This window comes from Globicephala melas, chromosome 13 (genome assembly GCF_963455315.2).
Source record: "Globicephala melas chromosome 13, mGloMel1.2, whole genome shotgun sequence".
In the NCBI taxonomy this organism is placed as follows: domain Eukaryota; kingdom Metazoa; phylum Chordata; class Mammalia; order Artiodactyla; family Delphinidae; genus Globicephala; species Globicephala melas.
The window spans coordinates 73,757,895-73,785,526 of NC_083326.1; the positions used below are offsets into that span (position 1 = coordinate 73,757,895).

A 27,632-nucleotide genomic window follows, 5' to 3' on the forward strand; every position below is an offset into this window, starting at 1 on the left:
AGCTGCCCACCTCCTGGACATGGCGGGAAGGAGGTAGCAGGCCGAGGGGCCTCACAGAGGACAGGTCCTGACGTCACGGTGAGGGACTGAATCTGTAGACTCGGACTCTTCCCTCCCCATTCAGCAAACCACAGAGAAAGCGCTTGGCTCCTTGACATAAATATCTTTGACAAACTCTCCTTGGGACTGCTTGGGCAGCTTTTCAAAAATGGAAAAGGTACAATAAAAAAGGACGGAACTGGGCTTCCCTGGTGGCACAGTGGTTGAGAGTCCGCCTGCCGATGCAGGGGACACGGGTTCGTGCCCCAGTCCAGGAAGATCCCACATGCCGCGGAGCGGCTGGGCCGGTGAGCCATGGCCGCTGAGCCTTCACGTCCAGAGCCTGTGCTCCACAATGGGAGAGGCCACAACAGTGAGAGGCCCGCGTACTGCAAAAAAAAAAGACTGAACTTTCTGTTTTATTGACCCGATGAATTTCAGGGTCCAAGACAGCGGGCCTGACAGGGCCACACGGCCCCCGGCCTCAGCTACAGCCCCGCCTGGACTTCCAGGCGTCAGGCAAGCTAAGGGTAAACAAGGGAATTAGCCAAAAGAGAAGCTCTACTTTCAGGTTTGACTTTATTCCTTAAAAGGCTCTTCTGAGGGCCTCTATCTCCAAGCACGATGTCACGCTGACCCCTGCCTCCTCCAGCTCTCCACGGGCCCTCCACCCTTTAGCCGAGAGCCTCGGTACGGGTGGGGGTGACCCAGACTCAAGTTCCCAGTTTCTTGGTTCTCTAGTGCCAGCATTGAGGGCTATAAGGGACTTCACTCAAATGCCCACACTCAGGGTAGATCCTTGCAGCTCAATTCCCCAGAGTCCTGGCTGGCCTTGGTCCAATGTCCAGTTGGAAACAGAGTGGCCATGACCCTGAACAAAGCACAAGCCAGACTACACACCCACGCACACTACACAACATCCTGAGTCATCCTCCTAGTCACCACCGCCTCCCCCTCCACCCTCCTTGGTGCTGGATACACACTGTACACGAGGCAGGGCTGCCTCCTGGAGCTTGCGGTCCAGCGGGACCTCAGGTTCTGTTCTGCGCTGTAGTTTCTACTCTTCCCTGTGAAACCGATCATTCTTCCAAGCGTTCGGCCCTCGGGTCTGCCCTCCTAACCACACTCCCTCTTCCTTGCAGGCTGCAGGTTTGGATATTGCCATGATTTAAATGGTGGTCCCGTCCATGGCCTGCTGAGTGATTGATCATTCTATTCTGGTGAGCACAGACAGCGGATTGGTGGTTCCGTTGAATCATTTACAACAGATGCAAAACTCCCTCTCCTTCAGCTGTCCTTTGCGCACACTCACCACACGTGACTTTCCTTTTCCTCCTCAGAACAATGCTATGAGGGGTCCTATTCCCTCCTCTATTTTGAATATGTGGAAACAGAAGCGCAGAAAAGTGAAGTGACTTGTCCAAGGTCACTCAGCTTGCAAGGAGCTGAACTCAGATTTGGGGAACCTAGGTCCTTCTTTGAGCAGGCCCAGCCTCCTAACCATGCAGGGTTGCCTCCTTCCCAAATCTCAATCCCTGGCCCCAACAGAGGGATTTCCCGATGGCAGAAGTCACCTAGCAGAGCAGACCTGGGAGTCTGGCATCCCTGGGATGGCAAGTGTGGGCCCACCTGAAGTCTTCCAGAACATCGTTATCACACAGGTGTCAGGGGACATGCCTGGGTACGTGGCTGTTATGAGCTGTTCTGAGATCTTAGGAGCAGGCACTTGTTCCTGGGGTGCTCAGGGATGAGGGCTCACCCAGGGCTTCCCCCTTCCTGCCCTGTGTCTTCCAGGCCTTCAGAGCAGCAGGGCTGAGCAACAACTACCCACTGGCTCAGTTCTTCGCCTGGGCCTGAGCCCTGCACTTTGCCCTGATGAGGTACACAGGGCGGCAGTGGCCAAGACGGAGCTGAAGAGCTGCATTTAGACCCACAGGACTGCAGGAGCCCAGTCGTCCCTGCAGGGCCTGCCGGGCCTAAAACTTTAAATGATGTGCTTTGAAAGTCCTGATATGTGTGATTCTTGCACCCTGCCTGGCAGGTCTGTCCTGGGACACTTACTGTGAACTCAGCCTTGGTGGGTCCCCACAGAAGACACTTCTGTGAGAAGCCTGGAGTTGCCTGTTTCAGGCAAGGAGGGAGGGGATTAGCCAAGAGCTGAGTGGGTTTCAGGACAGAGGGTGGAGAGCTGGTCTTCAGTCCAGGCGCCCGGTTGGGCAGCCAGGCCCCCTTCTCTCTGGCTGTGGCGCGTAAAGGCTGTGGGACTCTGCACGAATGTTAGGAGTCCTGCTGGGGTGGGGTGCCCGTGCTCGCTCCCAATATGGGGCCTCCTGCTCCGCGCCTCCGCACCCCCGTTCCCAGCTGATGGCTGCAGCCTACAGACCCAGGGCGGGAGTGCTCCTGGGAAAAAGGAATGAAACCCCAATCATGAAGCCACTGCCATCTGATATTCTCCCTTTGAATGTACAAAACACAGAACACTGACATCTATTTTGCAAAGGAACTCTGGGAACACAAAAGAACAAGAAAATATACCTCAGAGATGTCACGAATGTTCAATGTCATACAAAAAGAATGGAGAATAAAGGCTCACACTTCAGCCCCTGTCTCAGTACATCAGTTGCCTCCTAGTACCTGAGTTTACTTGGGATTCTGCCCAGTGCGTCGGCCCACTTGTATGCATGGGGGGCACAGACGTGGTGACCCCTGGTAGGTCCCGAATCGGCTGCCTCACTGCTGCTCATGTAAAGGTCAGCAAAGGACCACGGCTTTCTGGTGTGTGAGGGCCACTCCTCCATCTACTCTATAGTTAGAATGTTCTGGGGGGAGGGGAGGTGGTGGGCAATATGTCATTACAATTCAGAGAGCAGTATTCTTCCCTCGGAGAAAGGTGGACATGCTTGCTCACCTGAGGTCCGAACTCTTCAAGGAATGGGTGTCCCATGAACCCAGGTGGCAGGCAGAGATAAGCCACTGGCTGTTAGGACCTGGACTGCTAATCTCATGATCTGGGATGATGTAGCAAAGAGCTGCCCATTTCAGGTCAGACCAGATGGGCAGGGACCCTCATCCCCTTGTCTGCTGCAATGCAGACTTGACCTCTTTGAGGGAACTGCTTTACTGGAGAGAGCGCCCACCTGCTGCAGCCAGGACAATGGGCCTTCAGGGTACCGGGGAGTCATGGGGGTGTTGTGAAAGGGCTTCCCAGACATTCTTGCCCCAGTGGTCTGTGGAGACAGGTCCTACTGCTTGTTGCTCACAAAAGGTAAAGTTAAATTCAAACCCCCAAACGAATTGCTGTCACAACACCAGCCACACTGGCAAACAACCTTTTGCAAACTCTGGCAGGGTTCTAGCAGCCTAACCTCCTGTTTCAAGCCTTAGGAAGGAGGAAGATGCTTTGAAAAAGGAAGTGCTTTGGCCGGTGGCCCAGTGTATCACGTGGTCCTAGAATTTCTCTCATGGCCTCTGAGGTTAACTTTGCTTGTTAAGTAGTACAGCTGCAGGGATGAAAATAGAAGTAGTGCTGTGGGGCGACTCCATGTGTCCCTCAGATACTGTGCTGCAAAGTGGGGAGGCCCGAGGGTGGGACAGTGAACACTGCCTGAAGGATGCGAGTCACAGAGATGTGGCCTCCAGCAGCCCCTCAACCAGGGTCTCCCATTCTGTGAAATAATTCCACTCATTGCTGTCAGTTGCACCCCACCTCTGGGCCTGGTACTGGTCTAGGCCTTGGGGAATGAGCAGGAAAACAAACAGGTCAAGCTGCCATTATCAAAGGGCCCATATCTCAAGTAGGGGATGGTGGTGAGGGTCCGAGACCATGGTGGGTGATGTGGGTGCTGTGGTGGGTGATGAGGGTGCCGTGGTGGGTGATGAGGGTGCTGTGGTGGGTGATGAGGGTGCTGTGCTGGGTGATGTGGGTGCCGTGGTGGGTGATGAGGGTGCCATGGTGGGTGATGTGGGTGCCGTGGTGGGTGATGTGGGTGCTGTGGTGGGTGATGAGGGTGCTGTGCTGGGTGATAAGGGTGCCGTGGTGGGTGATGAGGGTGCTGTGGTGGGTGATGAGGGTGCTGTGCTGGGTGATGTGGGTGCCGTGGTGGGTGATGAGGGTGCCGTGGTGGGTGATGTGGGTGCCGTGGTGGGTGATGTGGGTGCTGTGGTGGGTGATGTGGGTGCCGTGGTGGGTGATGAGGGTGCTGTGGTGAGTGATGAGGGTGCTGTGGTGAGTGCTGTGCTGGGTGATGAGGGTGCTGTGCTGGGTGATGTGGGTATGTGGTGAGTGATGTGGGTGCTGTGGTGGGTGATATGGGTGCTGTTGTGGGTGATGTGGGTGCTGTACTGGGTGATGTGGGTGCCGTGGTGGGTGATGAGGGTGCTGTGGTGAGTGCTGTGGTGGGTGATGTGATAGGCACTGCTGGGGGTGAGGAGCTGCGGACTCAGGAGGGGGGACTCGTTCCAGAAGAGGCATTTGAGCCAGACGTGCATGACATGAACAGGCAAGCGTGCTTCAGAAGGAGCAGCAGATGCAGAGGCCCTGGGGGGCAGCCCAGTGTGTCTGGGTGAGGAGCACAGAGAGTGGGAGGTGTCAGGTCTCGTGAGGCCTCAGGGGCCTTGGTCAGGAGTTTGGTGTTGATTCTAAATGTGACAAATGTGAGTTTAGACAGCGGTGTGACCTGCTTTGATTTGAGTTTTTAAAAGATCCTTCTGCTTTCCAAAGTTCACCAGGATGAAGAAGGAATAAAGGAGGATTAGAGCTGGTTCCCTAATGCTGCAGAAGGCTCCAAAAGAACCACCCACAAAATTAAAATTAAAATTAAAATTAAAAAAGAAAGAGGGACTTCCCTGGCGATCCAGTGGTTAAGACTCCATGCTTCCACTGCAGGAGATACGGGTTTGATCCCTGGTCGGGGAACTAAGATCCCGCATGCTGCACGGGGCAGCCAAATGAATAAATAAACAAACAAACAAATAAATAAATAAAATAAGATAAAAAAGAAAGAAAAGAGAAGGAAAGCCAGGGGAATGGGGGCAGAGCCTTAACAAGATATGAGCAAAGAATCTAAAGGATAAAGGAAATCTAACCTGGTCCTCATCTGGCTTTTTCCCCACCTTCAGCAGACAGTTGGCATTTCTGGTGGGCCAATGCTGTAACTAGTGTGGTGATGCGCCAGCACCGTGCTCCTCTGGAGTGGGGTCAGCGTGTGGTGTGGGTGCACGCTGGGCGTGGACAGGCTTGGTGTGGTGATGAGCGTGCCTGACCAGTTTTATCTGTGGCACACTTAACATCTTGCCACCAGCCCTACGTGGCTGGGCCTGCCTTCCTATTAGCCTGCCTTGGGAAAGGGAACAAAATGTGATCATAACACAGTAATGATATTTTTTTTCTTTCTCACAGCAATTTTCTATCCCCAAACAACTGAACACACATTCCTCTGCTCGTCTCTTGGCGTCAGGGGCTAGATTCCTGTAGGGCTGAGCCCTCCCCAGCGGTCCCGTGACAGTCCCCGGGCCTCAGGGTTCCATCCAGGATGCCAGCTCTGGAGAGGCTTCCATCCTTCCCTTCCTATTCTCCCCCACCTCATGCTCCCTGCAGCGACTTGTGGTCTTGGCATCCACAGCTGCCTGTGCTCCTCCAAGCCCTGATTTCAGATGCTGTCAGATAATTCCAGAATAATCCTAGAGAGGCTGTAAGAGACCAGATTTCAGGCAACTCGCCTGGGTGCGACCCCTTCAGGACGTCACTGGGAGTGATGTTGAAAGAACAGGCTCCAGCGTTCTCCACCAACATTCCCATCCTAGAGTCCCCAGTGGTTGTCTAAGAGATGGCTCCTGTCTGTCACCACCCGGGACTTCAGAGTTCCCCAGGGATGCCTTGGGGATGCCAGGGCTGTGCTGCAGCTCACCTCTCTGCAGTCACAAGGAAACCCAGTGCGAGCCCAGGGCTGAAGCATTGGTTGAGCCCCTCTGGGACATCTGGATTGGTATTTATACTGCCCTCCACGGTGCCTTGTGGCTACAGCCCTCTCCCCTCTATTGACCTCACCAATGTGTGTGAGCGTCAGAGCAGAAAGATGGAGGAGTCCCAGACTCCAGCAACCTGGGGTCCAAACCTGTGATCACCTATTGGACAAGTACTCTGGGAACAGAGTTCTTTTAATCAAGATGGCTGAATAGAGAAATGATTTAGGGAATTCTATATCTTATTAGCATTAGATAGATAACCTAGTGGTAAGGAGCTGTCACAGATAAACAAAGACAGACACTACAGTATTAAGAACAGATATTAATCAGTAATATGTTATTTCATATATGCTATTTTCTAGTAGGAAAGTGGGCCCGGCATAAACTGACCTCAACTTCCATTTGTACAGAAGGCATTTTAAAGGGAGAATGAGGGCTTCCCTGGTGGCGCAGCTGTTGAGAGTCTGCCTGCCGATGGACGCGGGTTCGTGCACCGGTCCGGGAGGATTCCACATGCCGCGGAGCGGCGTGGGCCATGGCCGCTGAGCCTGCACGTCCAGAGCCTGTGCTCCGCAATGGGAGAGGCCACGGCAGTGAGAGGCCCACATACCGCAAAAAAATAAAAAAAAATAAAAAGGGAGAATGAGAGAGCAGGGAGGGGCAATGGCGGGGTTTACACATGGAATTGCCTGCTAAATCTATAAAAAGTGGGAAGGTGGAGGGCTCTGGTCCGCATGAAACTTACCTGGGTTTGCTAACTGGCACTTAAGGAAGTTTGGCTCCTAGCCTCTCAAAGAGACTGGGAGATAGGGCCCTATCTTGAGGCGTTGGATGGAATAAACAGTAACTTCTGGCAGCTTTGAGTTTTCTCAGGCAGGCACATTTGCCAGGCTCCGGTGTGGCCTTGAGCTATTAGAAACTGTGTTAGTGTTTGTTCAGGTCTTCAGATGTAGTGGGGGTGGACTAAATCATTTGTGCTGCAGTTTTTATAGGCTGAGGTTGAGGCTCACTCAGGAAGAGAGTTTAGGGACTTCCCTGGCTGTCCATTAGTTAGGACTCGGTGCTTCCACTGCGGAGGCCTGGGTTCAATCCCTGATCGAGGAAAGGGGGAGGGGGTGGGGGAGGAGGAGGAGGGGGGGAGGAGGAGGAGGGGGAGGAGGGGGGAGGAGCGGGGAGGGGGGAAGAGGAGGAGAAGAGAGCTTAGAGAAGCCTAGCAAGAGTCCTGTCAAGGAGAGGCTCTTTGTCAGCTGTGCTTCTGGATTCCAACTTCCCTGGGTTTCAATCCTGCCTCTGTAACAGACAGGCTGGGTGACAAGAGGGAAGTGATTTTTCATCTAGTAGGGCTATTTTTCTCATTTGGAAAATGGGGAGAACAGCATTCCCTCCCAGGATTGTTTGAAGATTAAATGAGCTGACCCACAAAGATTACATATGAAGCCTGCAGTACATGCCAGTGTTTCACATGGCTGGAGTCCAGAGGGGGCTAAAGAGGAGGCTGTGCTTCAGCTGAGATACAGTCCTGCGGGGGCCCCACCAGGGCCTGGCACAGCTGGACCAGCTGAGGCTGCAGCCTCTCACAGGCTAATGTGCAGAGGAATGAACCCGGGGATCTGGTTATAGTGCCAAGCGTGACTCTGCAGGTCTGCCTTCCTAATGCGCTCACCGTTAATGCTGCTTGTTTGGGGACCCCATCTGGAGAAGCTGGGCAAAGAGAATGGCTAGACTCCCCTCACTTCATCCCCTGGATGGAGTAATGGCTCCTAGGTATTTAGTACCTACCAGGTGCCAAGAACTGCACATGTATTATTTTGAACCCTTAAAACAACTGGCAGATACATTTTTCTGCCCACTTAGGAGGTGAGGAGACTGAGGTTCAAAGAGTTTACATGACTTGCCTAAGATCACACAGCTAGTCAGTGAATTCAAACCTAAACTACGAGACTGTAGAGCTCTTTCCACTTGGAGGCATGGATTTTTACCATCTCTGAGGGGCTTCCTGAGAGGTGCTGGCTGCCTCACCCGGAAAAGGAGGAAGAGGAAAAAGCCCCACCCAACCAAGGAGGGCATGTCCTGCCATGAAGAAAGTGTGTGAGTATGTTTCTAGAGCCGGGGAATCTCGGGGGTACCTCCTCACTGCCTTAGGGGGCAGTCCGTGTGATGGGTGTGTCTCCTTCAAGGGCTGGGCTGCAGGTGGGGCAGGGTGAGTTGCCTGCGTGTGTGTGTGTGTGTGTGCGCGCGCGCACAGGCAAGTAAGGAGGGCAACCTGCACACAGGCTGGATCACATTTTTTCCTCTTGCCTCTGAGAGAGAATGTCTTCCTGTTTAAACGTTGCTTTGAATTAACCCCCACCATTTTTTGCAAAAAACAAAACACACCTTCCATCTGATAGTGTCAGTGTCCCAGCACTGGGACTATATAAGCAAAGAGCTAAAATCTCACCATTTTAGATGACACCTCAGTTACCACCATTTTTGGAGAGCAGGTGGAAGTAGATCTTTTTCAACCTGAAAACACACTGTTGGGCCATAACAATGAAATGTTTTGGAGTACTTCAAAGTTAAGACTTTGTATATTTTCTTAGAGGAAGTGAATGACTATTTCTTACCCACCTCGGTGCTTTTCCCAATGATCTCAGCACTGTGGGAGGACAACATTTATTCATATCAAAGTGTTCCGCATCTCTCCCCTCTGCGGTACCTGAAAAGAAGTTACATTTTGCTTGCTTAGTTCCTCCCCCTGCTTCATTCTTCTTCCCTTTAAGGATAATTTGCTTTTGTCAGTTCCTTTCCTGGCAGTGAGTTCCATAGACAAGGGGCAATGGAGAATAAGGAAGTTGGACCCAGAGAAAAAAGAGATTAAAACAATCAGAATAGGGACTTCCCTGGCAGTCCAGTGGTTAAGACTTCACCTTCCAATGCAGTGGGTGCAGGTTCGATTCCTCCTCAGGGAGCTAAGATCCCACATGCCTCGAGGCCAAAAAACCTCGAAGCAATATTGTAACAAATTCAATAAAGACTTTAAAAATGGTCCACAGTCAAAAAAAATCTTAAAAAAAAATCAGAATAAAGACTTACAGAAGAGCACGAAAACAGATTGAAAGAAAGATGGAAGAAAGAATAGAGCCAACACAGATTGTCAGGGAGAAATCTAGGTTGAGAGTTGAATTGTATTTAATGCTTTGGTCAGACTGAGCCAAATGGAGCCACAAATATATTAGGGTTTCAGTACATGCAGTTAATCTTAGGCTGCAGTGTTTGGTTGACCTTGAACTGAAAATTGTGTGAAAGCAGCTAAAGGAGGCTAGTGTGGTTACAGAAGTCTTCCCCAGAAGACGGGATTTGAGTTGTCTTGATAGGTAAGATTTCCTTAAGCAGAGAGGGTAGGATGGGCATGGGGAAGATGGGTCCCCAAAACTAGGGGACCAGGGGTGAGAAAGCTGCTGGTGGGGTATGGTGAGTACCACAGACGAACAAACCAGAATAAATGAACCTGTGAACCAACGTGTGCTAAAATGATACACACAACCATGCACACCAGTGGGGATCCAAGCATGTTGCCGCACGCCATCTCAGCATAAATGAATGTCTATATGTTAATGTATTTCTCCTTCCTGTCCCCACAACCAAATTTACTGTTTTTCCTGGCTTCCACTTCTTAGTGAACAGCAGAAGGTAGAAATCTCAGCACCATCTTCCACTCCTCCCTCACCCTCATCTCTACCAAGTGACCTGCCAATTCTACCTCCATGCCCTCCTTCCTAACCATCCCTGTTGCTTCTAACCAGGCCCTCATCATTTCCCAAGTCAGCTCTCTGCTTCCAGGCTGTCTCTTCTTTACAATTGATTTTCCATGCTGTCTCAAGAGGGATCCCTCAAAAGCATATTTGCAAACTCATCACTTCCAGGCTTAAAAATCTTGGTCAAGAGAAATGTTAGTACAAGAGATTAAGACTTACAAGAAAGCTATAGTGGCCACAACAGCATCATACTGGCATGTGAATAGGCAGATCCATGAAACAGAATATAGTTCAGAAATACTCAACTACTCAAGGTCATTTACTACAAAAAGATGGCTTTTCATATGGGTGGGGAAAAGATTAATTATTGAATAAATGGTGTTAGGAACTCCAAGTAACATCAAAAAAAAAAAAAAAGAAAAAGAACTGGATCTCTAAATCTTTCCTTGTACCAAAATTAATAAAAGAATCAAATTTTAGAGCATAAAATATGAACAATATAAGTACTAGAAAATAAAGAAATACTCAATAAGTGGTGTTGGGAAAGCAGAAGAATGAATCTGGACCCCTATCTTACATCACTCACAAGAATTAACTCGAATTAACTGGAATAAAGACTTAAGCATAAAACTCCTGGAAAAAAAAAAACATGAAAAAATCTCCTTGACATCAGTCTTGGCAAAAATTTTTTGGATATGACACCAAAAGCACAAGCAACAAAAGCAAAAATTAATAAGTGGGACTACATCAAACTAAAAAGCTTTTGCAGAGCAAAAGTAACAACAAAATGAAAAGGCAACCTTCAGAAGGAGAAAAATATTTGCAAATCATATATCTGATAAGGGGTTAATATACAAAATATTAAAAAACTCATACAACCCAATAGCAGAAAAACAAATAACCTGACTAAAAAATGGCCAGAGGAACCAATAAACATCTTTCCAAAGAAGACATACAAATGGCCAACAGTTCCATGAAAAGAGACTTGCCTCACTAATCATCAGAGAAATGCAAGTCAAAATCACAATGAGATATCACCTCACACCTGTTAGAATGGCTATCAACAAAAAGTCAACCATAGCAAGTGCTGGTGAGGATGGGGAGAAAAGGGAACCCTTACATACTACTGGTGGGAATGTAAATTGGTACAGCTACTATGGAAAACAGTATAGAGGACTTCAAAACAAAGCAAAACTCTCCATCCTACTTCTGAGTCCAAAGAAACTAAAATAACCATCCCAAAGAGATATCTGAACTCTCATGTTCATTGCAGCACTATTCACAATAGGTGAGATACAGAAACAACCATCAACAGATGAATGGATAAAGAAGATGGAATATTATTCAACCATGAGAAAAAAATCCTGCCATTTCAACAACATGGATGAACCATGAGGGCTTTATGCTAAGTGAGATAAGTCAGAGACAGAATGACAAATACTGTATGACTGTATTTGTATTGGAATCTGCAAAAGGTAAACCCATAGAAACAGAGTAGAATGGTTATGGTGGTTGTGAGGGGCTGGGGATTGGAGAAATGAGTAGATATTGGTCAAAGGGTACAAACTTCCAGTTATAAGATGAATAAATTCTGGAGAGCTAATATACAGCATGGTATTACAGTTAACTATATTGGTAATATAGTTAACAATATTATATACTCGAAAGTTGCTAAGGGAGTAGATCTTAAATGTTCTCACCACAAAAAAGAAATGATATTTAGGTGATGTGATGGGGGTGCTAGTTAATATATCAAATCAACATGTTGTATACCTTAAACTTACACAATGTTTTATGTCAATTAGATCTCAACAAAGTTGAAAGAAAAAGTACTTGAAAAAATATACGAGAAATTAAAAACAAATAATCTCAGAGTGGAAAAGGCTTTCTAGACATAGTATAAAAGCCAGAAGGCACAGAAGAAAGCATTGGCCAAAAAACCCCACCAAAAACAAACAAAAAAATCTCTAAAACAAAAATAAAAACAAGTTATAGACTGAGTAAAGAGATAAATGAGGACTGACAGAAAGTATTTGCACTACATATGACAGAATAAAGGTTAATTGCTTTGATATAAGTGAAGTCCCTACAAATCAATTTTACAGAAACCAACAACCAATCCAATCGAAAAATGAGCAAGGGACGTGAACAGTTAGTTTGTAGCACATGAAGAATATGTGACTTTACATAGGCAAAGACACTCAAGCTCATTCCTAAGAAGAGAAATTCAAATTAATGCTATTTTTCATCTACTGGATTAGCAAAGCTAAAAAAAAATAATCTGATAAGCTGTATTTGTGAGGGTGTGAGGAAACTCAGACATGACAGGGGGTGGGGCATAAATTGATCAAACCTGTATGGAGAATAATATAGTAATAGCTATACTTAAATTGTAAATATCCTTCAGCTTAGTAGTTCCATTTCTATGAATTTCTCAAGCAAGACAAGGATACACATTGCAGCATTGTTTATAATGACAAAAGATCAGAAACAACCTAAATGGCCATTCAAGAGCACTTTCCTTGGGTGCAGGTACAGAAGATCTCCCACACACATTACTAAGTGAAAAAAGCAAGATGTCTTGGGGAAGGGGAACAGGAAGAGGGGTCTGGGTGCTGCATTCAGAGAAGAGAGGGAGACTCACTTTGCAGTTTATCTCTGCAGCTGATCTCCAAACTTCTTTCCCCTTCTTCCTGGGGACATAGCCTGTTTTCTAGACTCCTTTACATGGAGGAATGGCCACATGACTGAATTGTAGCCAATGAAACAGGCTCAGCCCAGAAACACCTCCCTTGTGCCATCCTTAATGCTTTTTTCTCTTTCGGTTGTCTGGAATGGTGCTGAGACCTAGGGCGACTTTGGGAATCAGGTTTTGACCTCAGAGTCACCTGGAGGGGAACTACTGTGTGAGACTCATGTGGGCAGGGACTTTATTGTGTTTAGCCATCAGAATTTTGTGGCAAATCTATTTTAGCAGCTTTATTAACTATTACGACATCCTTTTGACATCATATTACCTCTTCAAAACAAAGCAAAACTCTCTCTCTCTGCTGGTCTCCTTCAGACGCTGGATCAACATCTTTGCCTGGTACTTCATACTTGGGCCTTGTTCAACCTCTTTGGCCTCAGCTCCAATGGCTGGAGTCTTAAACAGCTCCCCAGACACATGCCACCTAGATGTGCCCCTTTCCTCTGCTTCTCTGCTGTCAAAACACTTATCTCTGACCAGCTCAGCTCCTCTGCCAGGTTTCTTCACTCCTTCCTGGACTTTTGCTGATATTTACCTAGTTGAAATGCACACATTTGACCTGGTGTCCATCTGCCTTCCTATCCTATGTTCTCTCATTCCTCCCTGTGTCCCCAGTGCCCAGCTCTGGGATGTCTATGGAGTAAAAGTTTGCAAGATCCTTACTTCCAGCCTTGCCCTCCTGTAGTCCATTTTCCAAAGAAGGAGAAACCAGTTAGTTTAAGATGCAAATCAAGCAAGTCATCCTGAGGTAGGAGATAGATGGGCCCCTGGGCCAGACAGCTGGTGTCTGTCAAGTGGTGTTTGTCCACTCTAAGGACAAAGCTAGTGGCAGAAGCTGAGCTCTGCTGAAGTAAAGAGATAAGATGACCACTCCTGAGGTCAAGGAAAACTTCCCTGTCTGCACATCTGCAGGAAGGCTCCTTAGGGTTCAAAAAGGGAGGGGGTGCCACCCCATAATAAGTGTGGACATACCCCCACAGGCCTCTGAGGTGGGATCCATTTTAGCAAAAAGATGTGCACGCATGTTGAGGATGTCCTAGGACTGGTCAGGTGTGAAAAAAGAAACAAGATAATTGGCTAAGGGACTTCCTTGGTGGCACAGTGGTTAACAATCTGCCTTACAATGCAGGGGACACAGGTTCGAGCCCTAGTCTGGGAAGATCCCACGTGCCTCGGAGCAACTAAGCCCGTGAGCCACAACTACTGAGACTGCATGCCACAACTACTGAAGCCCGTGCGCCTAGAGCCCATGCTCCACAACAAGAGAAGCCACCGCAATGAGAAGCCTGCGCACCACAATGAAGAGTAGCCCCCGCTCGCCGCAACTAGAGAAAGCCCATGTGCAGCAACGAAGACCCAACCCAAACAAAAATAAATTAATTTAAAAATATATAATTGGCCAAATGTAAACAAAGACCTGGAAGAACTGTCCTGTATGAGAGATTTAAATCACCTCTTTATTGCACTCCTCCTCATTAGAGAGGACGTCCATACCCTTTCTCTCTGGGTATGTATTTCTACCTAACTTCTGACTTACATAAATAAACTGCTTCTCTGTGTGTTCTCCCATACAGTTGTGCTGTGTCTCTAATAGTAAACTTTGTACCTGATTTTACAGTTTTTGCCTCTTTGAACCATTCTTGCTTTCAAATGGGGGAAGGAGCCAGGGCCACTTTGCTTCTAGCCTCTAGCCCCTGGTGGTCTAGCGGCTAGGATTTCTGGTTTTCATCTAGGCTGCCCAGGTTCAATTCCTGGGCAGGGAACTAAAAATCTCTGCTCAGGACCACTCACTGCTGTCTCTCCGAGATCTATCCTTCCCTTCCAAATCCCTCGCCACTGCCTCTAAAATCCTTCCACCTCTGGCCCTGCCCACCTCTCTCACCTCACCTCCCAACCCTCTCCCCCTTGTTCACTGGCCTCCAGTTTTTCCCTTTCTGCAACACAAGTCAGATGTCCCATCTCAAGGCCTTGCCCTTGCTGTTCCTCCCCCTGCAATGCTTCCCTTAGTCACAGAACCTTAACAATTCAGGTCTCAATTCCTGACCAAGGGATTTAAAAGCAGTGCCTTCTGCCCCAACTACCTCTTCACCCTATTCATTTCCTTCACATCCCTTATCACAATCTGAAATTACCTCGTGTTTGGTTTAAGGTTGGCCTCTCCCACTAGAGTGTAAGCCCCCTGAAGTCAGGGCCAGGGTCGCTTCGGTTCTTGCCTGTACACATTAAGGGTTCAGGCACACAGTAGGGGTTCAGCCAACGTGCGGTGAACTCGCCAGATCCTGACACGCTACACCCACGGCGCGCCACGCGCAGGAGGATCTACCTTCGAGCCCCACCCGCCCCTTCGCGGGCGCGCGCGCGTATTGGCTGCGAGCAGCCTAGGCGCAGCTCCGCCTGGGGCGGGGCAAGGCGCGGGTACGCCCCAGGGCCCCGCTGCGCGCCTGCCCATTGGCGGCCGCGCCGGGCACGGGAGGGGGGAGGTCGCGCACGGGGCTGCCCGCCCGGCCGTCCTTCCAGTTCAAGCCGCCAGGGCTCCGCTCGGCAGTCCAGCGTGAGCCTCGGCATGTTGCGCGCAGTTGTGCTCGCCGCCGCCCGGCCCTGCCAGGGCCGCCGGCTGCTGTCGGCCGCCGCCACCCCGGCCGTGCCGGCCCCCAACCAGCAGCCCGAGGTCTTCTACAACAAGGTGAGGCCGCCCCAGCGCTTTGTTCTCTGGGGATGGAGGCCGCCCGGTGGGAAGGGACTGTATCTCTTCGGGCCTCAGTTTATCCAGCTGGGACTCGAGGGGTCTGCTGCAGTTGCTGTTTCCGCACATCTTCCCTTCCCTGCCTGCGAGCAGTTTGGCCCCTTCGCCGCCGACACCTCGGTTCCATTATGCAGCTGTGACTTTGGCCACTTATTTGTCTTGTCTGGCCGCTGCCCGTTTTCCGGGTTCCATCCCCCGCCCCCTCCCCCATCCCCAGTCGTTCTCGGCTTTCGGGCCTTGGTCGTCCTGTGTCTGCGCAGAGTCTTCACGACATCACCCCCCCAGAGGACATGTCCATTTAAGACCCTCTTTGCAGGAACAGTTTTGTCTTTTCGTAGTCTTTTATCCCTTGACTCATGCCCTCGTCCAAGAACGTCCAAAAGGAAAAACAAAAAGGAGTCCTTTTCAGCTAAGGGTCACCAGTTCGCCGAGAGGCCAAGGCCACGGCCGCGGCCGCTCGGCGTCCTGGCACTTCCACTGCTGGCAACTGGGAAAGGGTGGAGACCTTCGCTACAACAGCGCAATCCCCAAATGGTGTCTGTGCCTTCCAAGGCTCTTTCTTTGGTCAAAGAAAGGAGGGACTTTCCAGGATAACTTTGACTCCCAGTAGCTGATTTCTTGCTCAATCAGGACTTGGGAATATTTTTTCTTTTGATCTTTGAGTTTGGGTAAAGTGCTGAAAGTCACAGAGAAGGAAATTGGTTATGAGAGTTCATTTTGTTTGTGTAGTTGCTGCCCTTCTCTGAGCTTCAACTTCTATAAAGTGGGAAGGGGTCAGAGGGTGAGCACAGGGGTTCATACACCACGTGGGCACTTAACAGGAGTAACAGCTCATATTCTCTGTGTACCTCCTTTGCACCTGGCACCAGTCTAAGCATTTACCTGTTGTGCTGTTTAATCCTTAAACAGCCCGGTGGGGTAGGTACTGTGATTATCTCCATTTTACAGTTGAAGAGACTGAGTTACAAAGAGGTTTAGTGAGTTACCCAAAGACTCAAGTCAACGGCAGAGTTGGGGTCCACATCTAGGCCCCCAAGAGTAAGCCGATAACCAGAACCTTCCATGGTACTATTGTTGCAGCTCTGGGTGGGAATAAAGGGGTCACTGCTGACTTAGGATGCTGTAGAGATGGCCCCTGGCTGGCTGCTTTCAACAGGGGACTTGCTTGTCTGGCCAGGAGCTTGGCTGCAAATCTGCACAGAGACAGTGGGTAAAGGCACATCTGTGTGATTTAAAGGGTGTTACAAATGGTCATTTGCAAGGGAATAAAAACAAAAGGTAAAATAAGATGCCCTTTGCATAACACAAGCCAAAAAGGCAGCGGCTGCTGCTCCTTAGGCTGCTTAAGGAGGAGTTCATGCTTGGAAGACTTGAACATCAAGCAGAAATATCCTCAAGGGAAAGGCAGCAGCATCCCAAGCCTTTGTGGCCGCAGGATCTAATGAAGATCATCCTCCTTTGTGCTTATGTGGAGGTGAGGAAACAGGGTCCAAACATGCACACAGCTCTGGTCGATAGCACGAGCCCTGTTCTCTAGATTTAGTTCATAAGGTAAGTTGGAGCAGAGTGAAATCTTCCTGCAGCTGCTTTTCTTTATCAGATTTTTTTGAGATCCTAAAAGTAACCCTTGGACTTACCTGCTGGTCCAGTGGTTAAGACTCCACGCTTCCACTGCAGGGGGCCCCTGTTTCGATCTAAGATCCCACAGGCCACGCGGTGCAAGAGAAAAAAAAAAAGAATGCTATTTATAAAAAAAAGGAACCCTTGCTCACTGTATACAAATGCAGAAGTAAGTAAAACTTCCCGCATACCCCATTGCACTCCCTTCAAGAGCACTGTTAACTGGTAGGTCTGTGATCTTGCAGACTTTTTCTTTGCCTCAGTGTGTGTGTGAGAGCGTGCACCAGGTTTTTTTGCTTTTACTTAAATGAGATCCTTGCACTTACTGTTCTGAAGCTGTCTCATTGAACAATGTATCTGGATTGTCTTCCTAAACTAGTACATTCAGATCTTATTTATTCTTCCCAGGGGTTGCAAAGCAATCCGCATGAGCAATCCACACTCTGCTGGAACAGGCCCCTTTTAAAGCTTCTTGGGCCATTTTCAGTGTTGAGTTGTTGCAATCCCTGATGGCAAAAATGCCAAGGTCTAATCCTAACATTTTGAGTCTCTTACCAGGAGCTCTAGGTACAAACTAGATCATATGCCTGGACATTTCCCTGGGGATTATTGATTCCTTGACGTTCAGTGAACTGTTCTGGAGTCTGGAGTTTCCCCAGAAGGAGCTGTTCCAGGCTTTGAAGTTGCTTCTATAGGCGCTGGATTTTCTCACCCAAGGGTATTTGGGGGAATGTTGCATTTCAAGCTTGTTGGGTCTCTCCTTGAAGAGGGGGTGGCACAGGCAATAGGTCTTTTCCTTCCCACATCTATTTCATAACCAGAAGAGTCTATAGAGTGGGGTGGTTTGGTCAACCTTCCTGGGGTCCTCTTGCCTCTACTTGTCCTGGGTGGAGCTATAGGGTTGAGGGAACTTCTTTGTTGGGGTAGGGAGATTACAGGACAAGTTCCTCCCCCACTCACCAGCAGGACCTGTATGGGGAGCTGATGATGGCCAGGCTTCATGAAGATCAACATTTCTCATCCTTGGTGGGTTTCAGGGACACAGCTCTGTCAAGGAAACTGATTTTCATTTTTCATTCCTTTTTTCTTCCCTGACTTGGAGAGTAATTAAGATCTGGAAAGACAACTCAAAGGAAAACTCAAGGGAGTGTGGTTTCAGCAGAGTAATTCCTTTGGATGAGGTGTGACTAATACTTTTCATCTTCAACATCACCAGTTCATGTTGGTTGATAATAATAATGAAGATGAGAAAAATCACTGGACACTATTTCACTCTCTGGACTCAGGCTGCCTGTCACTCAGTAACATCAATCCGGGTAGGTTCACTCATTCAAAAGACACCTCAGCAACCCCAATTCCAACCAACAAAACAGGCAAGAATCCCTGATCATGGGAAGTTTGCATCCTAGAAGACAAGCGAAATGCATAGTATGGAGCAAGCTGATCGATCGGCGCTATGGAGAAAAATAAGGCAAGGAAAGAGGGATATGGAGGGTGGTACAATTACTTAGCTCTGTACCTTAGCTGCTACATCTGTAAAATGGGGTAAAAATCCCATCTACATCATATGGTTGCTGTCAGGATAAAAGGGAGGCATCCTTGCACAGCCCTTAGCAAGTGCCTGGCTCATGGCTTCTTGCACCTCCGTATTTACTGCAGCCTTAAATAGGAGATAACAGTGAGGCTTTTGAGCTTCGAATATAATGGTGGTGTAACTCCATTTTATGCGGGCACTGTTGTAGTTGTAATTTGTTTCCTGGAGGGCTGTGCTAGGTTGCGGTAAAGTTGAATGGGAGTTCGGGGTGAATTAAATTTGTGTCTTGGGAACTCCCTGGCATTCCAGTGGTTAGTTCTCTGCGCTTTCACTGCGAGGGTTCAATCCCTGGTCGGGGAACTAAGATCCTGCAAGCTGCGCCTTGTGGGCAGGAGAAAAAAATTGTGTCTCTATTCTTAACCTCTTGACCACAACATTTAGGAACTAAAGAGAAAACTGACAAAAAGAGAATTAAAAAAGGGTCTCCTTATATCGAATTTTCTGATTCCAGTAGTAATACATCCTCAGTACAAAAAGTCAAGCATTACAGAAGTATGTGAGGTGGAAATTCACTGGACATATACATAGGCACATATAGATGTTCATTGCTGCATATTAGCAAAAACCAAGAAATAAGCCAGCCTGCCTTCCATGGGGAAACAGATGAACAACTTATGTTACAGCTATAGGAAAGAATAATTCTGTGCACAGAGTAGTTAAAGGAATTAGCTGGAACCGTATGAATAATGGATCTCAAAAACAATGTTTCAAGAGGGGAAAATGTCTAGTACTCTGAGTGATGTGAAACTAATTAAAATTATCAAAACAGACTTTCTATCAAATGTGGATAAACATAGGTCCATATAAATGGCTAAAAATGTCCTGGAAGGAAAATGCTCCTTGGCGTGAGGGCAGGGCTGCATAGGGAATCTGCTTGTGGGCAGTGATTCAAGGGGACTTTAAATGTTTTATTTCTTTAAAAATAAGTGGCCTATAAGCTAATATAAAAATGAAAAAGAAACCCATGTCTCCTGCATTTGCAGGCGGATTCTTAACCACTGTGCCACCAGGGAAGCTCCAGCAATAAAGTATTTTTAAATTAAGGTATGCACATTGATTTTTTTAGATATCATGCTATTGCACCCTTAATAGACTGTGGTATAATGTAAACATAGCTTTCATATGCACTGGGAAACCAAAAGATTCCTGTGACTCCCTTTATTGCAATACTTTATTGCGATGGTCTGGACTGAACCCAAAATATCTCTGCGGTCTGCTTGCAGTGAAAACTTTTCCTAAAAGTGCATTTGTAGGACATGATTAAATAAATTGTGGTCCGTTAGTTTTGAAGATTGCTATGTTGCTTAAAATAATGAGGCAGATATGCCTGTGGAATAACGTCCAAGATAAACTTACTCATAAAAGCAAGTTACAGAATAAAAGTCCATTATCGGACTTCCCTGGTGGCACAGTGGTTAAGAATCCAGTCCTGGGGACACAGGTTCAATCCCTGGTCTGGGAGGATCCCACATGCGCAGAGCAACTAAGCCTGCGTTCCACAACTACTGAGCCTGCGCTCTAGAGCCCGCGAGCCACAACTACTGAGCCCGCGTGCTGCAGCTACTGAAGCCCGAGCTCCTAGAGCCTGTGCTCTGCAACAAGAGAAGCCACCCCAGTGAAAAGGCCGCGCACCGCAACGGAGAGTAGCCCTCACTCACTGCAACTAGAGAAAGCCCGTGCGCAGCAATGAAGACCCTACGCAGGCAAAAATAAATAAAATAAAATAAATAAATTTATTTAAAAAAAAAAGTCCATGATCCCCACTGAGAATGGACACTCCCCATGTCTGTCCCGTTCCCTCCAGGACCCCAGCACGAGTGCAGGTCCTGGCACACAGCAGGTGCGGAACCCAGAGCCCCCTCTGTTCTCCCCCACCCTCACTCTGCAGCTACGGGGCCCTTTTGGTTCCTTGTGTCCCCAAGCCCTTGCCTCAGGTACCCCCTCTGGTCCTCACTGTTGCCTGTTTGTTTCTGCTTCTCTCTTCATTTGCTTGTTGATCATGTCTCTTCTCCCGGGACTTTGGTTCAACGAGCCAGGACTTGGCTGTTTCACTCAGTGCCCAGCATGGCAATGGCACTTGGTTAACACTAACCACTGCATGGATGAGTGACTCCAACTTATAAAATGCAGTGAGATGTATTTATTAAAATGTAGAGAAAATAGAGCATTTTGATGGAAAAGCTCTATGAGTTTTGCCAGCAGTCCCGATTCAAAGTGTCAGCTTCTGATTCCATGAGGCTGTCTGTCCCTCTGCTTCTGGAAACTATAATGGGGAAGTGTGAGCCCGGTAGGACCCCCTCCCAGGGAGAGTGAGTTAACATATTATGTAAGTTAGGCGTTGGGTTTTTGGCCGAGAGGTTATGAAGCATTTGGCCTAGAGTCCACTCTTGTGTTTATTCAAGATGAGTCACTATGAAGCTCTCCTCACTTGAAGCAGAACTTTGGCAGAGGCTTAGTATGAGAACGGTTCTCACCCTAGCTCCCCCTCCCCAAGGAGGGCACCACTGAAGTCTGGCTTTAGGAGAAGGGAAGTGGGAACTCTAAACAGAAGGAAGATTCCAGGTTCCTGCAAACCCCAGCTTATCCTATTAGTTAGAAGAGAGGATGGACTATTGAAAATCCAGCAGTGGAGAGTGACTCAACAAATCCAGGGCATTGAGAGGCAGACAGGGACCAGGGAGTGCTCTTTCCAGGGTCCTAGACAAGATCAGGGGACGGTGTGGGCCCCGCCCAGGGAGGAAGGGGTGAGGACCTGGGGAGTTTAACCAGACTGGCCCACTCTCCGCTTCATACTTCCTGATCTTTGCAAAATAACAACGAAAATTTTTTCAGGATAAGCTAATTTAGTATGCTGCTGTGCAGGTATCTGGAGTAATGTACTGACTGTGGTGGTGAGACACACTGTGTGTGGGGTCCTGGCTTAGGAGCTTACACCCCTTGTTGAATTTAGTCCTCACATTTAAGCCCCCAGCTGTGTCATCCCCAGAGACTGATGAGCATCTGGAAATGAAGGGATTAGCCCCAAGGTCACAGCTTGTGAGGGGTAGAGCCAAGATTCGAACACATGTCTGTCTGGCTTAGAGGCTGGTGCTTTTTATAGCACCCATAATAAAAACTCAAAATCAAACTGGCAGCAGGGCAGTTAAGTAAACCATAAAGATGGAGATTAGGAAACGAGTTCTGACCTCCTCGAAGGCAAACATGGGCTCTGACTGGAGTCTGGAGTTGGGGGGAAGAACTGGGTGAAGAGCACAGGCCTTGGAGTTCCGAAGACTTGGGTTCAAATCCCGGCTCTGCTCTCACTGCTGTGTGACCTTGAGCAGGTGGCTTGACTTCTTTGTGCCTCAGTGTCCCCCAACTGTAGGGAGGATGCAGCTTACCTAGGTTTGCTATGAGGTTTAAATGGGAATGATCCAGTAATGGAAAGCTTCTGGTACAGGGGCTGCCACATAATGAGTAGCCAGGAACGGTCAATAGCCATTTCCATGACATGCAGGTGATGGGTAGAACATTCACATGATTCCAGGTGCTGACATCTTGGTCAGCAGAAGGGAACAGTACAAGGCCAGCCAGGCTCACCCCCACCCACTGCGGCCTGCCTTTCTCTGTAGCTGACCTCCTCCTTAAAGTGCTTCAGTGAATCAGTGGGTGTGAGGCTGTGAAACCTGAGCCTGCACTCAGGGTGGCAACGGGAACAGATGTTTGGAGTGGTCACAGGCTGTGTGCCAGGCTCTCCTCCTTCCTCCACGGGTGTTACCTCTGCTCCTCCCCGTGGGCTTCACTCTCCTCCAAGTTCACCAGGAGGCGAGGCCGATTCTCAGAGAGGGGAGCATGTGGGGAGGGTGTGGCCCAGTCCAGCTTGAACTCGGGTCCAGCTGGCTTCCAGCCTGAACTCTTTCTGCTACACCTGTTCCCTCCACTGGAAACTACCTGTTGCCTGCTTCCCAGCTCTCTTGCAGGAGGAAACAGGGGTGTCTTTTCCCTTCAGATTGATGATCAGCCACCTAATGTGAACCCACACACATTTCCAAAGAACCTGGCTGAGTGACTGCAGACAACTTCCCAGGTCCTAAGCCGGGGCCAGGCCATGTTGGGATGCTGGGGCCCAGGAGAGCCCTTGGGGAAGGAAGGCAGAGTGGCCTTGGACAGGTGTCCTTGCCTTCACCCCACCTGTGACCTTTGCCCCAGCCTTGGTTAAAGTGACTGAAGTGACCTCAGCCCCCTCTGGAAAGACCAGTTTCCCCAGCCTCAGGGGACAGCTTGCTGGGAGATTTCTGCTCTGCTCCCCTGAGGGTTTCACAGGACCTGCCCTCCTCTCTGACCCCATCTCCTAGCACTTCCTTCCTGGTTCATCAGTAACTCTGGCTGCCTTTGTTTTTTCTCAAACACACCAGACTTATTCCTGCCCCAGGGCCTTTGTACTTGCTGTTCCTGCTGCCTGGATTGTTCATCCTCCCATTCTTCCCATGGCTGGCTCCTTTTCATCAGTCAGGGCTCAAGTCAAATGTCTGCTCTTCAGAGAAACCCTCCCTGACCATCCCAGCTAGAGCTCTCTATCTTCCTCCACTTCAGTACTCTCTATGGATCTTGTTTTTCTCCTTTGCACTTATGACTGCAGTCTGAGACTGCCTTGTATATTTGATTGCTTCTTTATTTTCTGTGCCTACCAGAACGCCAGCTCCATGAGAGAAAAGTTCCTGAGTTTGGTTCCCACTGTGTCCTCAGCCCTAGAACCGTGCCTGGCCCATTGCAGGTGTTCACTAAATATTTACTGAATGGATGAAAGAATAATCTAACTTGGTTCTCATAACAACCCTACTACAGTAGTGTGGTAGAGGAACAGCAGTTGCTAATTCTTCGTTGCTCTTCCCAGGCAGAGGTGGAGGCTCTCCTCCCTCCCTGTGAATCTGGACTGGGCCTGTGACTTATGCTGACCAATGGAATTGGTGGCAGAAATAAGGCCATGTGACTTCTGAAGCTAGGTCTTAAGAAGCCTTTCAGCTTTTGCCTGGTGTCTTGGAACACTCTCTAGGGAAGCCAGCTGTCATGTGAGAGGTCTGACTAGCCTGAGTCTGCCATACAGTCAGGAAGCCCAAGCAACCATGTGGTGCCAGACATATGAGTGAAGAAAGTATCTTGCACCTGCAGCCCCAGGTGCCCTCGCTCTGCAACCACATGACCAAGCCCTGCCCAGCTGAGCCTAATCAATGGACACAACTGTGAGAGATAATAATAAAGCATTTTAAGCTACCAACTGTTGAGGTGATGTTACACAGCAGTATATACAGATTACTGATAAGAAAGGAACATAGTCTTCATTTCTCAGGTCAAAGAAACCAGGGCATTGAAAGGTCAAATGACTTACCCACAGTACTTGGCAGAGTGGGTGCTCCAGCTTGGATTGTCTCCAAGGCCTGTGCTTTTAACTTCTAGGCCACATCCCTCTGAAGCTAATTCCTATTTGTTCTTTCTGATTTTTTTTTTAAAACATGGCTGGTGGTCAGTATCAGGTTGAGAGCTGGTCCTGAGGACTTTCTTCCTTCTCATTGTAGATCTTCATAAACAATGAGTGGCATGATTCTGTCAGCAAGAAAACTTTCCCCACCATCAATCCATCCACTGGGGATGTCATCTGTCATGTAGCTGAAGGGGACAAGGTGAGATATGGTAACTTAACTTCAGGGCAGGGCTGAGTGGGTTGGGGGTGCACAAGGATGGTTTCATTCTCTAACATGTTTTTTTATGGTTGAAACTGTGTGTGTATTACTTTCATAACTAAAAATGCCAATTAAACTTTTTGAGTTAAGTGAAACCACAGAAACTCTTCCTTGCAGGTAAAAGTGCTAGATTGTACCCGGGTTCAAGAATTCATACAGTTGTGCAAAGAAGATGTGGCACATAAATACAATGGAATATTACTCCACCATAAAAAGAAACGAAATTGAGTTATTTGTAGTGAGGTGGATGGACTTAGAGTCTGTCATACAGAGTGAAGTGAGAGAAAAATACTGTATGCTAACGCATATATATGGAATCTAAAAAAAAAAAAAAGGTACTGATGAACCTAGTGGCAGGGCAGGAATAAAGACGTAGACAGACGTAGAGAATGGACTTGAGGACACGGCGGGGAGGGGGAAGCTGGGGCGAAGTTAAGAGTAGCATCGACATATATACACTACCAAATGTAAAATAGATAGCTAGCTAGTGGAAAGCAGCAGCATAGCACAGGGAGATCAGCTCCGTGCTTTGGGACAACCTAGAGGGGTGGGATAGGGAGGGTGGGAGGGAGACTCGAGAGGGAGGGGATATATGTGTGCATGTGGCTGGTTCACTTTGTTGTGCCACAGAGGCTAGCACAGTATTGTGAAGCAGGTTATACACCAATGAAGATATATTAAAAATAAAATATAAAAAAATTCATACAGTTGCAGAATTATAGACTTGGAATTTAATTTGAGAACATCTAATCCAATCTGTCCATTTCAGACCTGGAAGTTGAAGGTCAGAGAAGGGAAGTACAGAGCTAGATGGAAATCTTCTTCAGCAGAATTCAGATCTCCTGAGATCTAGCTATGGTGTCTATAGTATATTTGGATTTGATTATATATACCCATAGTAATGAAAAAATACTAATTTTAAAGTTAAAAATTAGACTTTCAGGGGCTCCCCTGGTGGCGCCGTGGTTGAGAGTCCGCCTGCTGATGCAGGGGACACGGGTTCGTGCCCCGGTCCGGGAAGATCCCACATGCCGCGGAGCGGCTGGGCCCGTGAGCCATGGCTGCTGAGCCTGCGCGTCCGGAGCCTGTGCTCCGCAATGGGAGAGGCCACAACAGTGAGAGGCCCGCGTACCACAAAAAAAAAAAAATTAAACTTTCAGTAAAAAACATTTCATTTATTAAAATAGAAAAAGCATTAAAAATAATTCAAGAATGCCTCCTGTCCTCTGCTTTAAAACAGTCTTCTATATGTACATTTAAGGCCTTTCTCCCTTTGCTAAAAGAAAGTGTGAATACTTTCCTGGCTCATAGGGTAGTCTAATGGTAAATGTATTTAATATTAATGAAAACCATGCTCCGTACCTCCTGATACACATCTCCCTATATGGAAAATGCTAGCTGTGTTGATTTTATTGCTTTCCCAGGAGAGGGAAGCTGGTTAAACCTGCATTAGTTGGAGACTGCCAGTCGTCTCCGAAGGAATGGTTAATTTCACTGGGCTTGTTTAGAAAGGAAGAGGGGGAAAAATGGCCAATTTCTTAGTGCTGATCCCTGAGTGCCTCTCCCTACGTTAACTCTTTGGGGGATTTTGAAATGGAAACCATCAGGATCCTCATTGCCACCATGACTGCTGGGAAGGAGAGAAGCCCAGTCATTTGATTCTGAAGCTGGTCAAACAGAGCCCTTTTGAGGCTGGGAGGAACTGTTTGGGGCAGTTCCCACACAGGCATTGACTGAAGCTCCTGTGGGCACGTTCGGCAGCGGGGCAGGAGGCGTTTGGAGGTGGTTATTGCTGAGAAGGCCTGAAGTACCTCGGTGGGTGTTTTCCAGGAAGACGTGGACAGGGCAGTGAAGGCTGCCCGGGCTGCATTCCAGCTGGGCTCGCCCTGGCGCCGCATGGATGCGTCCAAAAGGGGCTGGCTGCTGAACCGCCTGGCTGATCTGATTGAGCGGGACCGGACCTACCTGGCAGTAAGTTCTCTGCCCTCTCCCCTCTCATCCCACATGGCGAATGGATGTCCCACGGATAGCCAGGAAAGTGTTGCCTTGCTGACAAGTAACTGGCCAGAATGCTGTAGGCTGGACACCTTTGGGGTACCCTCCTGTACCAACCTGGGAAGCCTCTTAGTGTTTCCTTTGATGCAGTGGGTTTGGCTAAGAAAGGAGGAGACTCGGGTGGGGAGGGGGCTATGATGGGGAAGCCTTCCTGGAGAGAGACCCCCCAGAGGGATGGACACCTCTCCCAGACCCTCTCTGTGTGGTGGGCCTCCTCCCTGTCTGCAAGAGGCAGAAGAAACCAGGAGGCAATACCCTCTCCTCCCCCAGTTCATACTGCACATAGCAGCCAGAGTGAAGCTTCTAGAAGGCAAATTATACCATGGCACTCTGCTCTTAAGCCTTCCATCACATTCTGTGTCCTTAGGATAAAGCCCTGTTCCCTCAACATAATCTACTAGGCCTTCCTGATCTGGCTCTATCTCCCAACCAGAGCTCAACTCACCAGCTTTCCCTCAACTTCTTCGCTGCCAGGCTTTGGGCCTTTGCACATGCTGTTTCCTCTGCCCAGGGTACTCTTCCCTTTGTCACCATTCATACCTTCCCCTTTGCCTTGTTCCTCCTACATATCCTTCAGGTTTTAGCCTAAAGGGTGCTTCTCAGGCTGGAGTTTCTCCAGCTGGGTTGGGCACTTTGTAACACTCTTTTAACACTTGTGACTAATTCATGTCATTATTTGCTGGCTTTTTGCTCTTTTTTCTTTTTTTTTTTTTTAACATCCTTATTGGAATATAATTGCTTTACAAAGGCATTTTGTTCTATAAGCTCCATGATCGCCTCTGTATTCCTAGCACCTGGATCCGCCATAGAGTAGAAGCTTGAAAAAAATATAGTGAAATGATTGAATGAGAAGTTGGTGCATCCTTCCTCCCATCCCCCTCCTCTTGCTCCCTGCCATTGAAGAGGCCCAGAAATGCCTCAAAATTCAGCACAAAGGGGCCACCAGCCCTTCTCAGACCATGCTGAGCCTCAATGCTGTTTGTCACCCGATTTACTGATTCATTCCTGTGCCCCCGTGTCCATGTTGATCTTGTTGTCTTTGCTCAGGCCTTGGAGACCCTGGACAACGGCAAGCCCTACGTCATTTCCTACTTGGTGGATTTGGACATGGTTCTCAAATGTCTCCGGTATGGGCTCAGGCTTCCTGTTCTTTGTTCTGGCCGTGCCAGAGGGGAGGGAGTGTTGCTGGAGGGGTGGAAACAAAATAATGTAAAAGGATCCACAGGAGTTGGGGAAATGTATTCTAGTTAGACTCCATCTCATGGGAATCATCCCTCAATACCAAAACTGTAATTGAGTCATACACGTTTTCTCTTTCAGTTTTAGTAATTTATATGTTAGTTGGAATTTGTCCATTTCTTCTAGGTTATCTAATTTGTTGACTACAGTTGCACATAATATTCTCTTATAATGA

General features: G+C 48.2%; 1 protein-coding gene and 2 long non-coding RNA genes across 3 annotated transcripts in view; 1 reads left to right on the plus strand and 2 right to left on the minus strand.

Annotated features, from left to right (window-relative positions):
• LOC115855354 (uncharacterized) overlaps positions 1-8,685 on the minus strand; it is a 41,092-nt gene extending 32,407 nt beyond the window's left edge. Inside the window, exon 1 of the long non-coding RNA XR_009566522.1 lies at positions 8,614-8,685. This is a non-coding gene — a long non-coding RNA (uncharacterized lncRNA). The remainder of the gene's footprint in view (positions 1-8,613) is intronic.
• A 6,291-nt stretch (positions 8,686-14,976) lies between these two features.
• Positions 14,977-27,632, plus strand: part of ALDH2 (aldehyde dehydrogenase 2 family member) — a 28,179-nt gene continuing 15,523 nt past the window's right edge. The window contains exons 1-4 of the mRNA XM_030860514.3: positions 14,977-15,172; positions 23,999-24,103; positions 25,994-26,134; positions 27,266-27,345. Coding sequence (XP_030716374.1) covers positions 15,053-15,172; positions 23,999-24,103; positions 25,994-26,134; positions 27,266-27,345 — 446 coding nt within the window. The 5' untranslated portion in view covers positions 14,977-15,052. The remainder of the gene's footprint in view (positions 15,173-23,998; positions 24,104-25,993; positions 26,135-27,265; positions 27,346-27,632) is intronic.
• On the minus strand, positions 16,794-24,066 carry LOC132598390 (uncharacterized). The gene is made up of 3 exons (XR_009566523.1): positions 23,812-24,066; positions 17,813-17,899; positions 16,794-16,926 (listed from the first exon to the last, which is right to left on the minus strand). It is a non-coding gene; the product is annotated as an uncharacterized lncRNA (long non-coding RNA).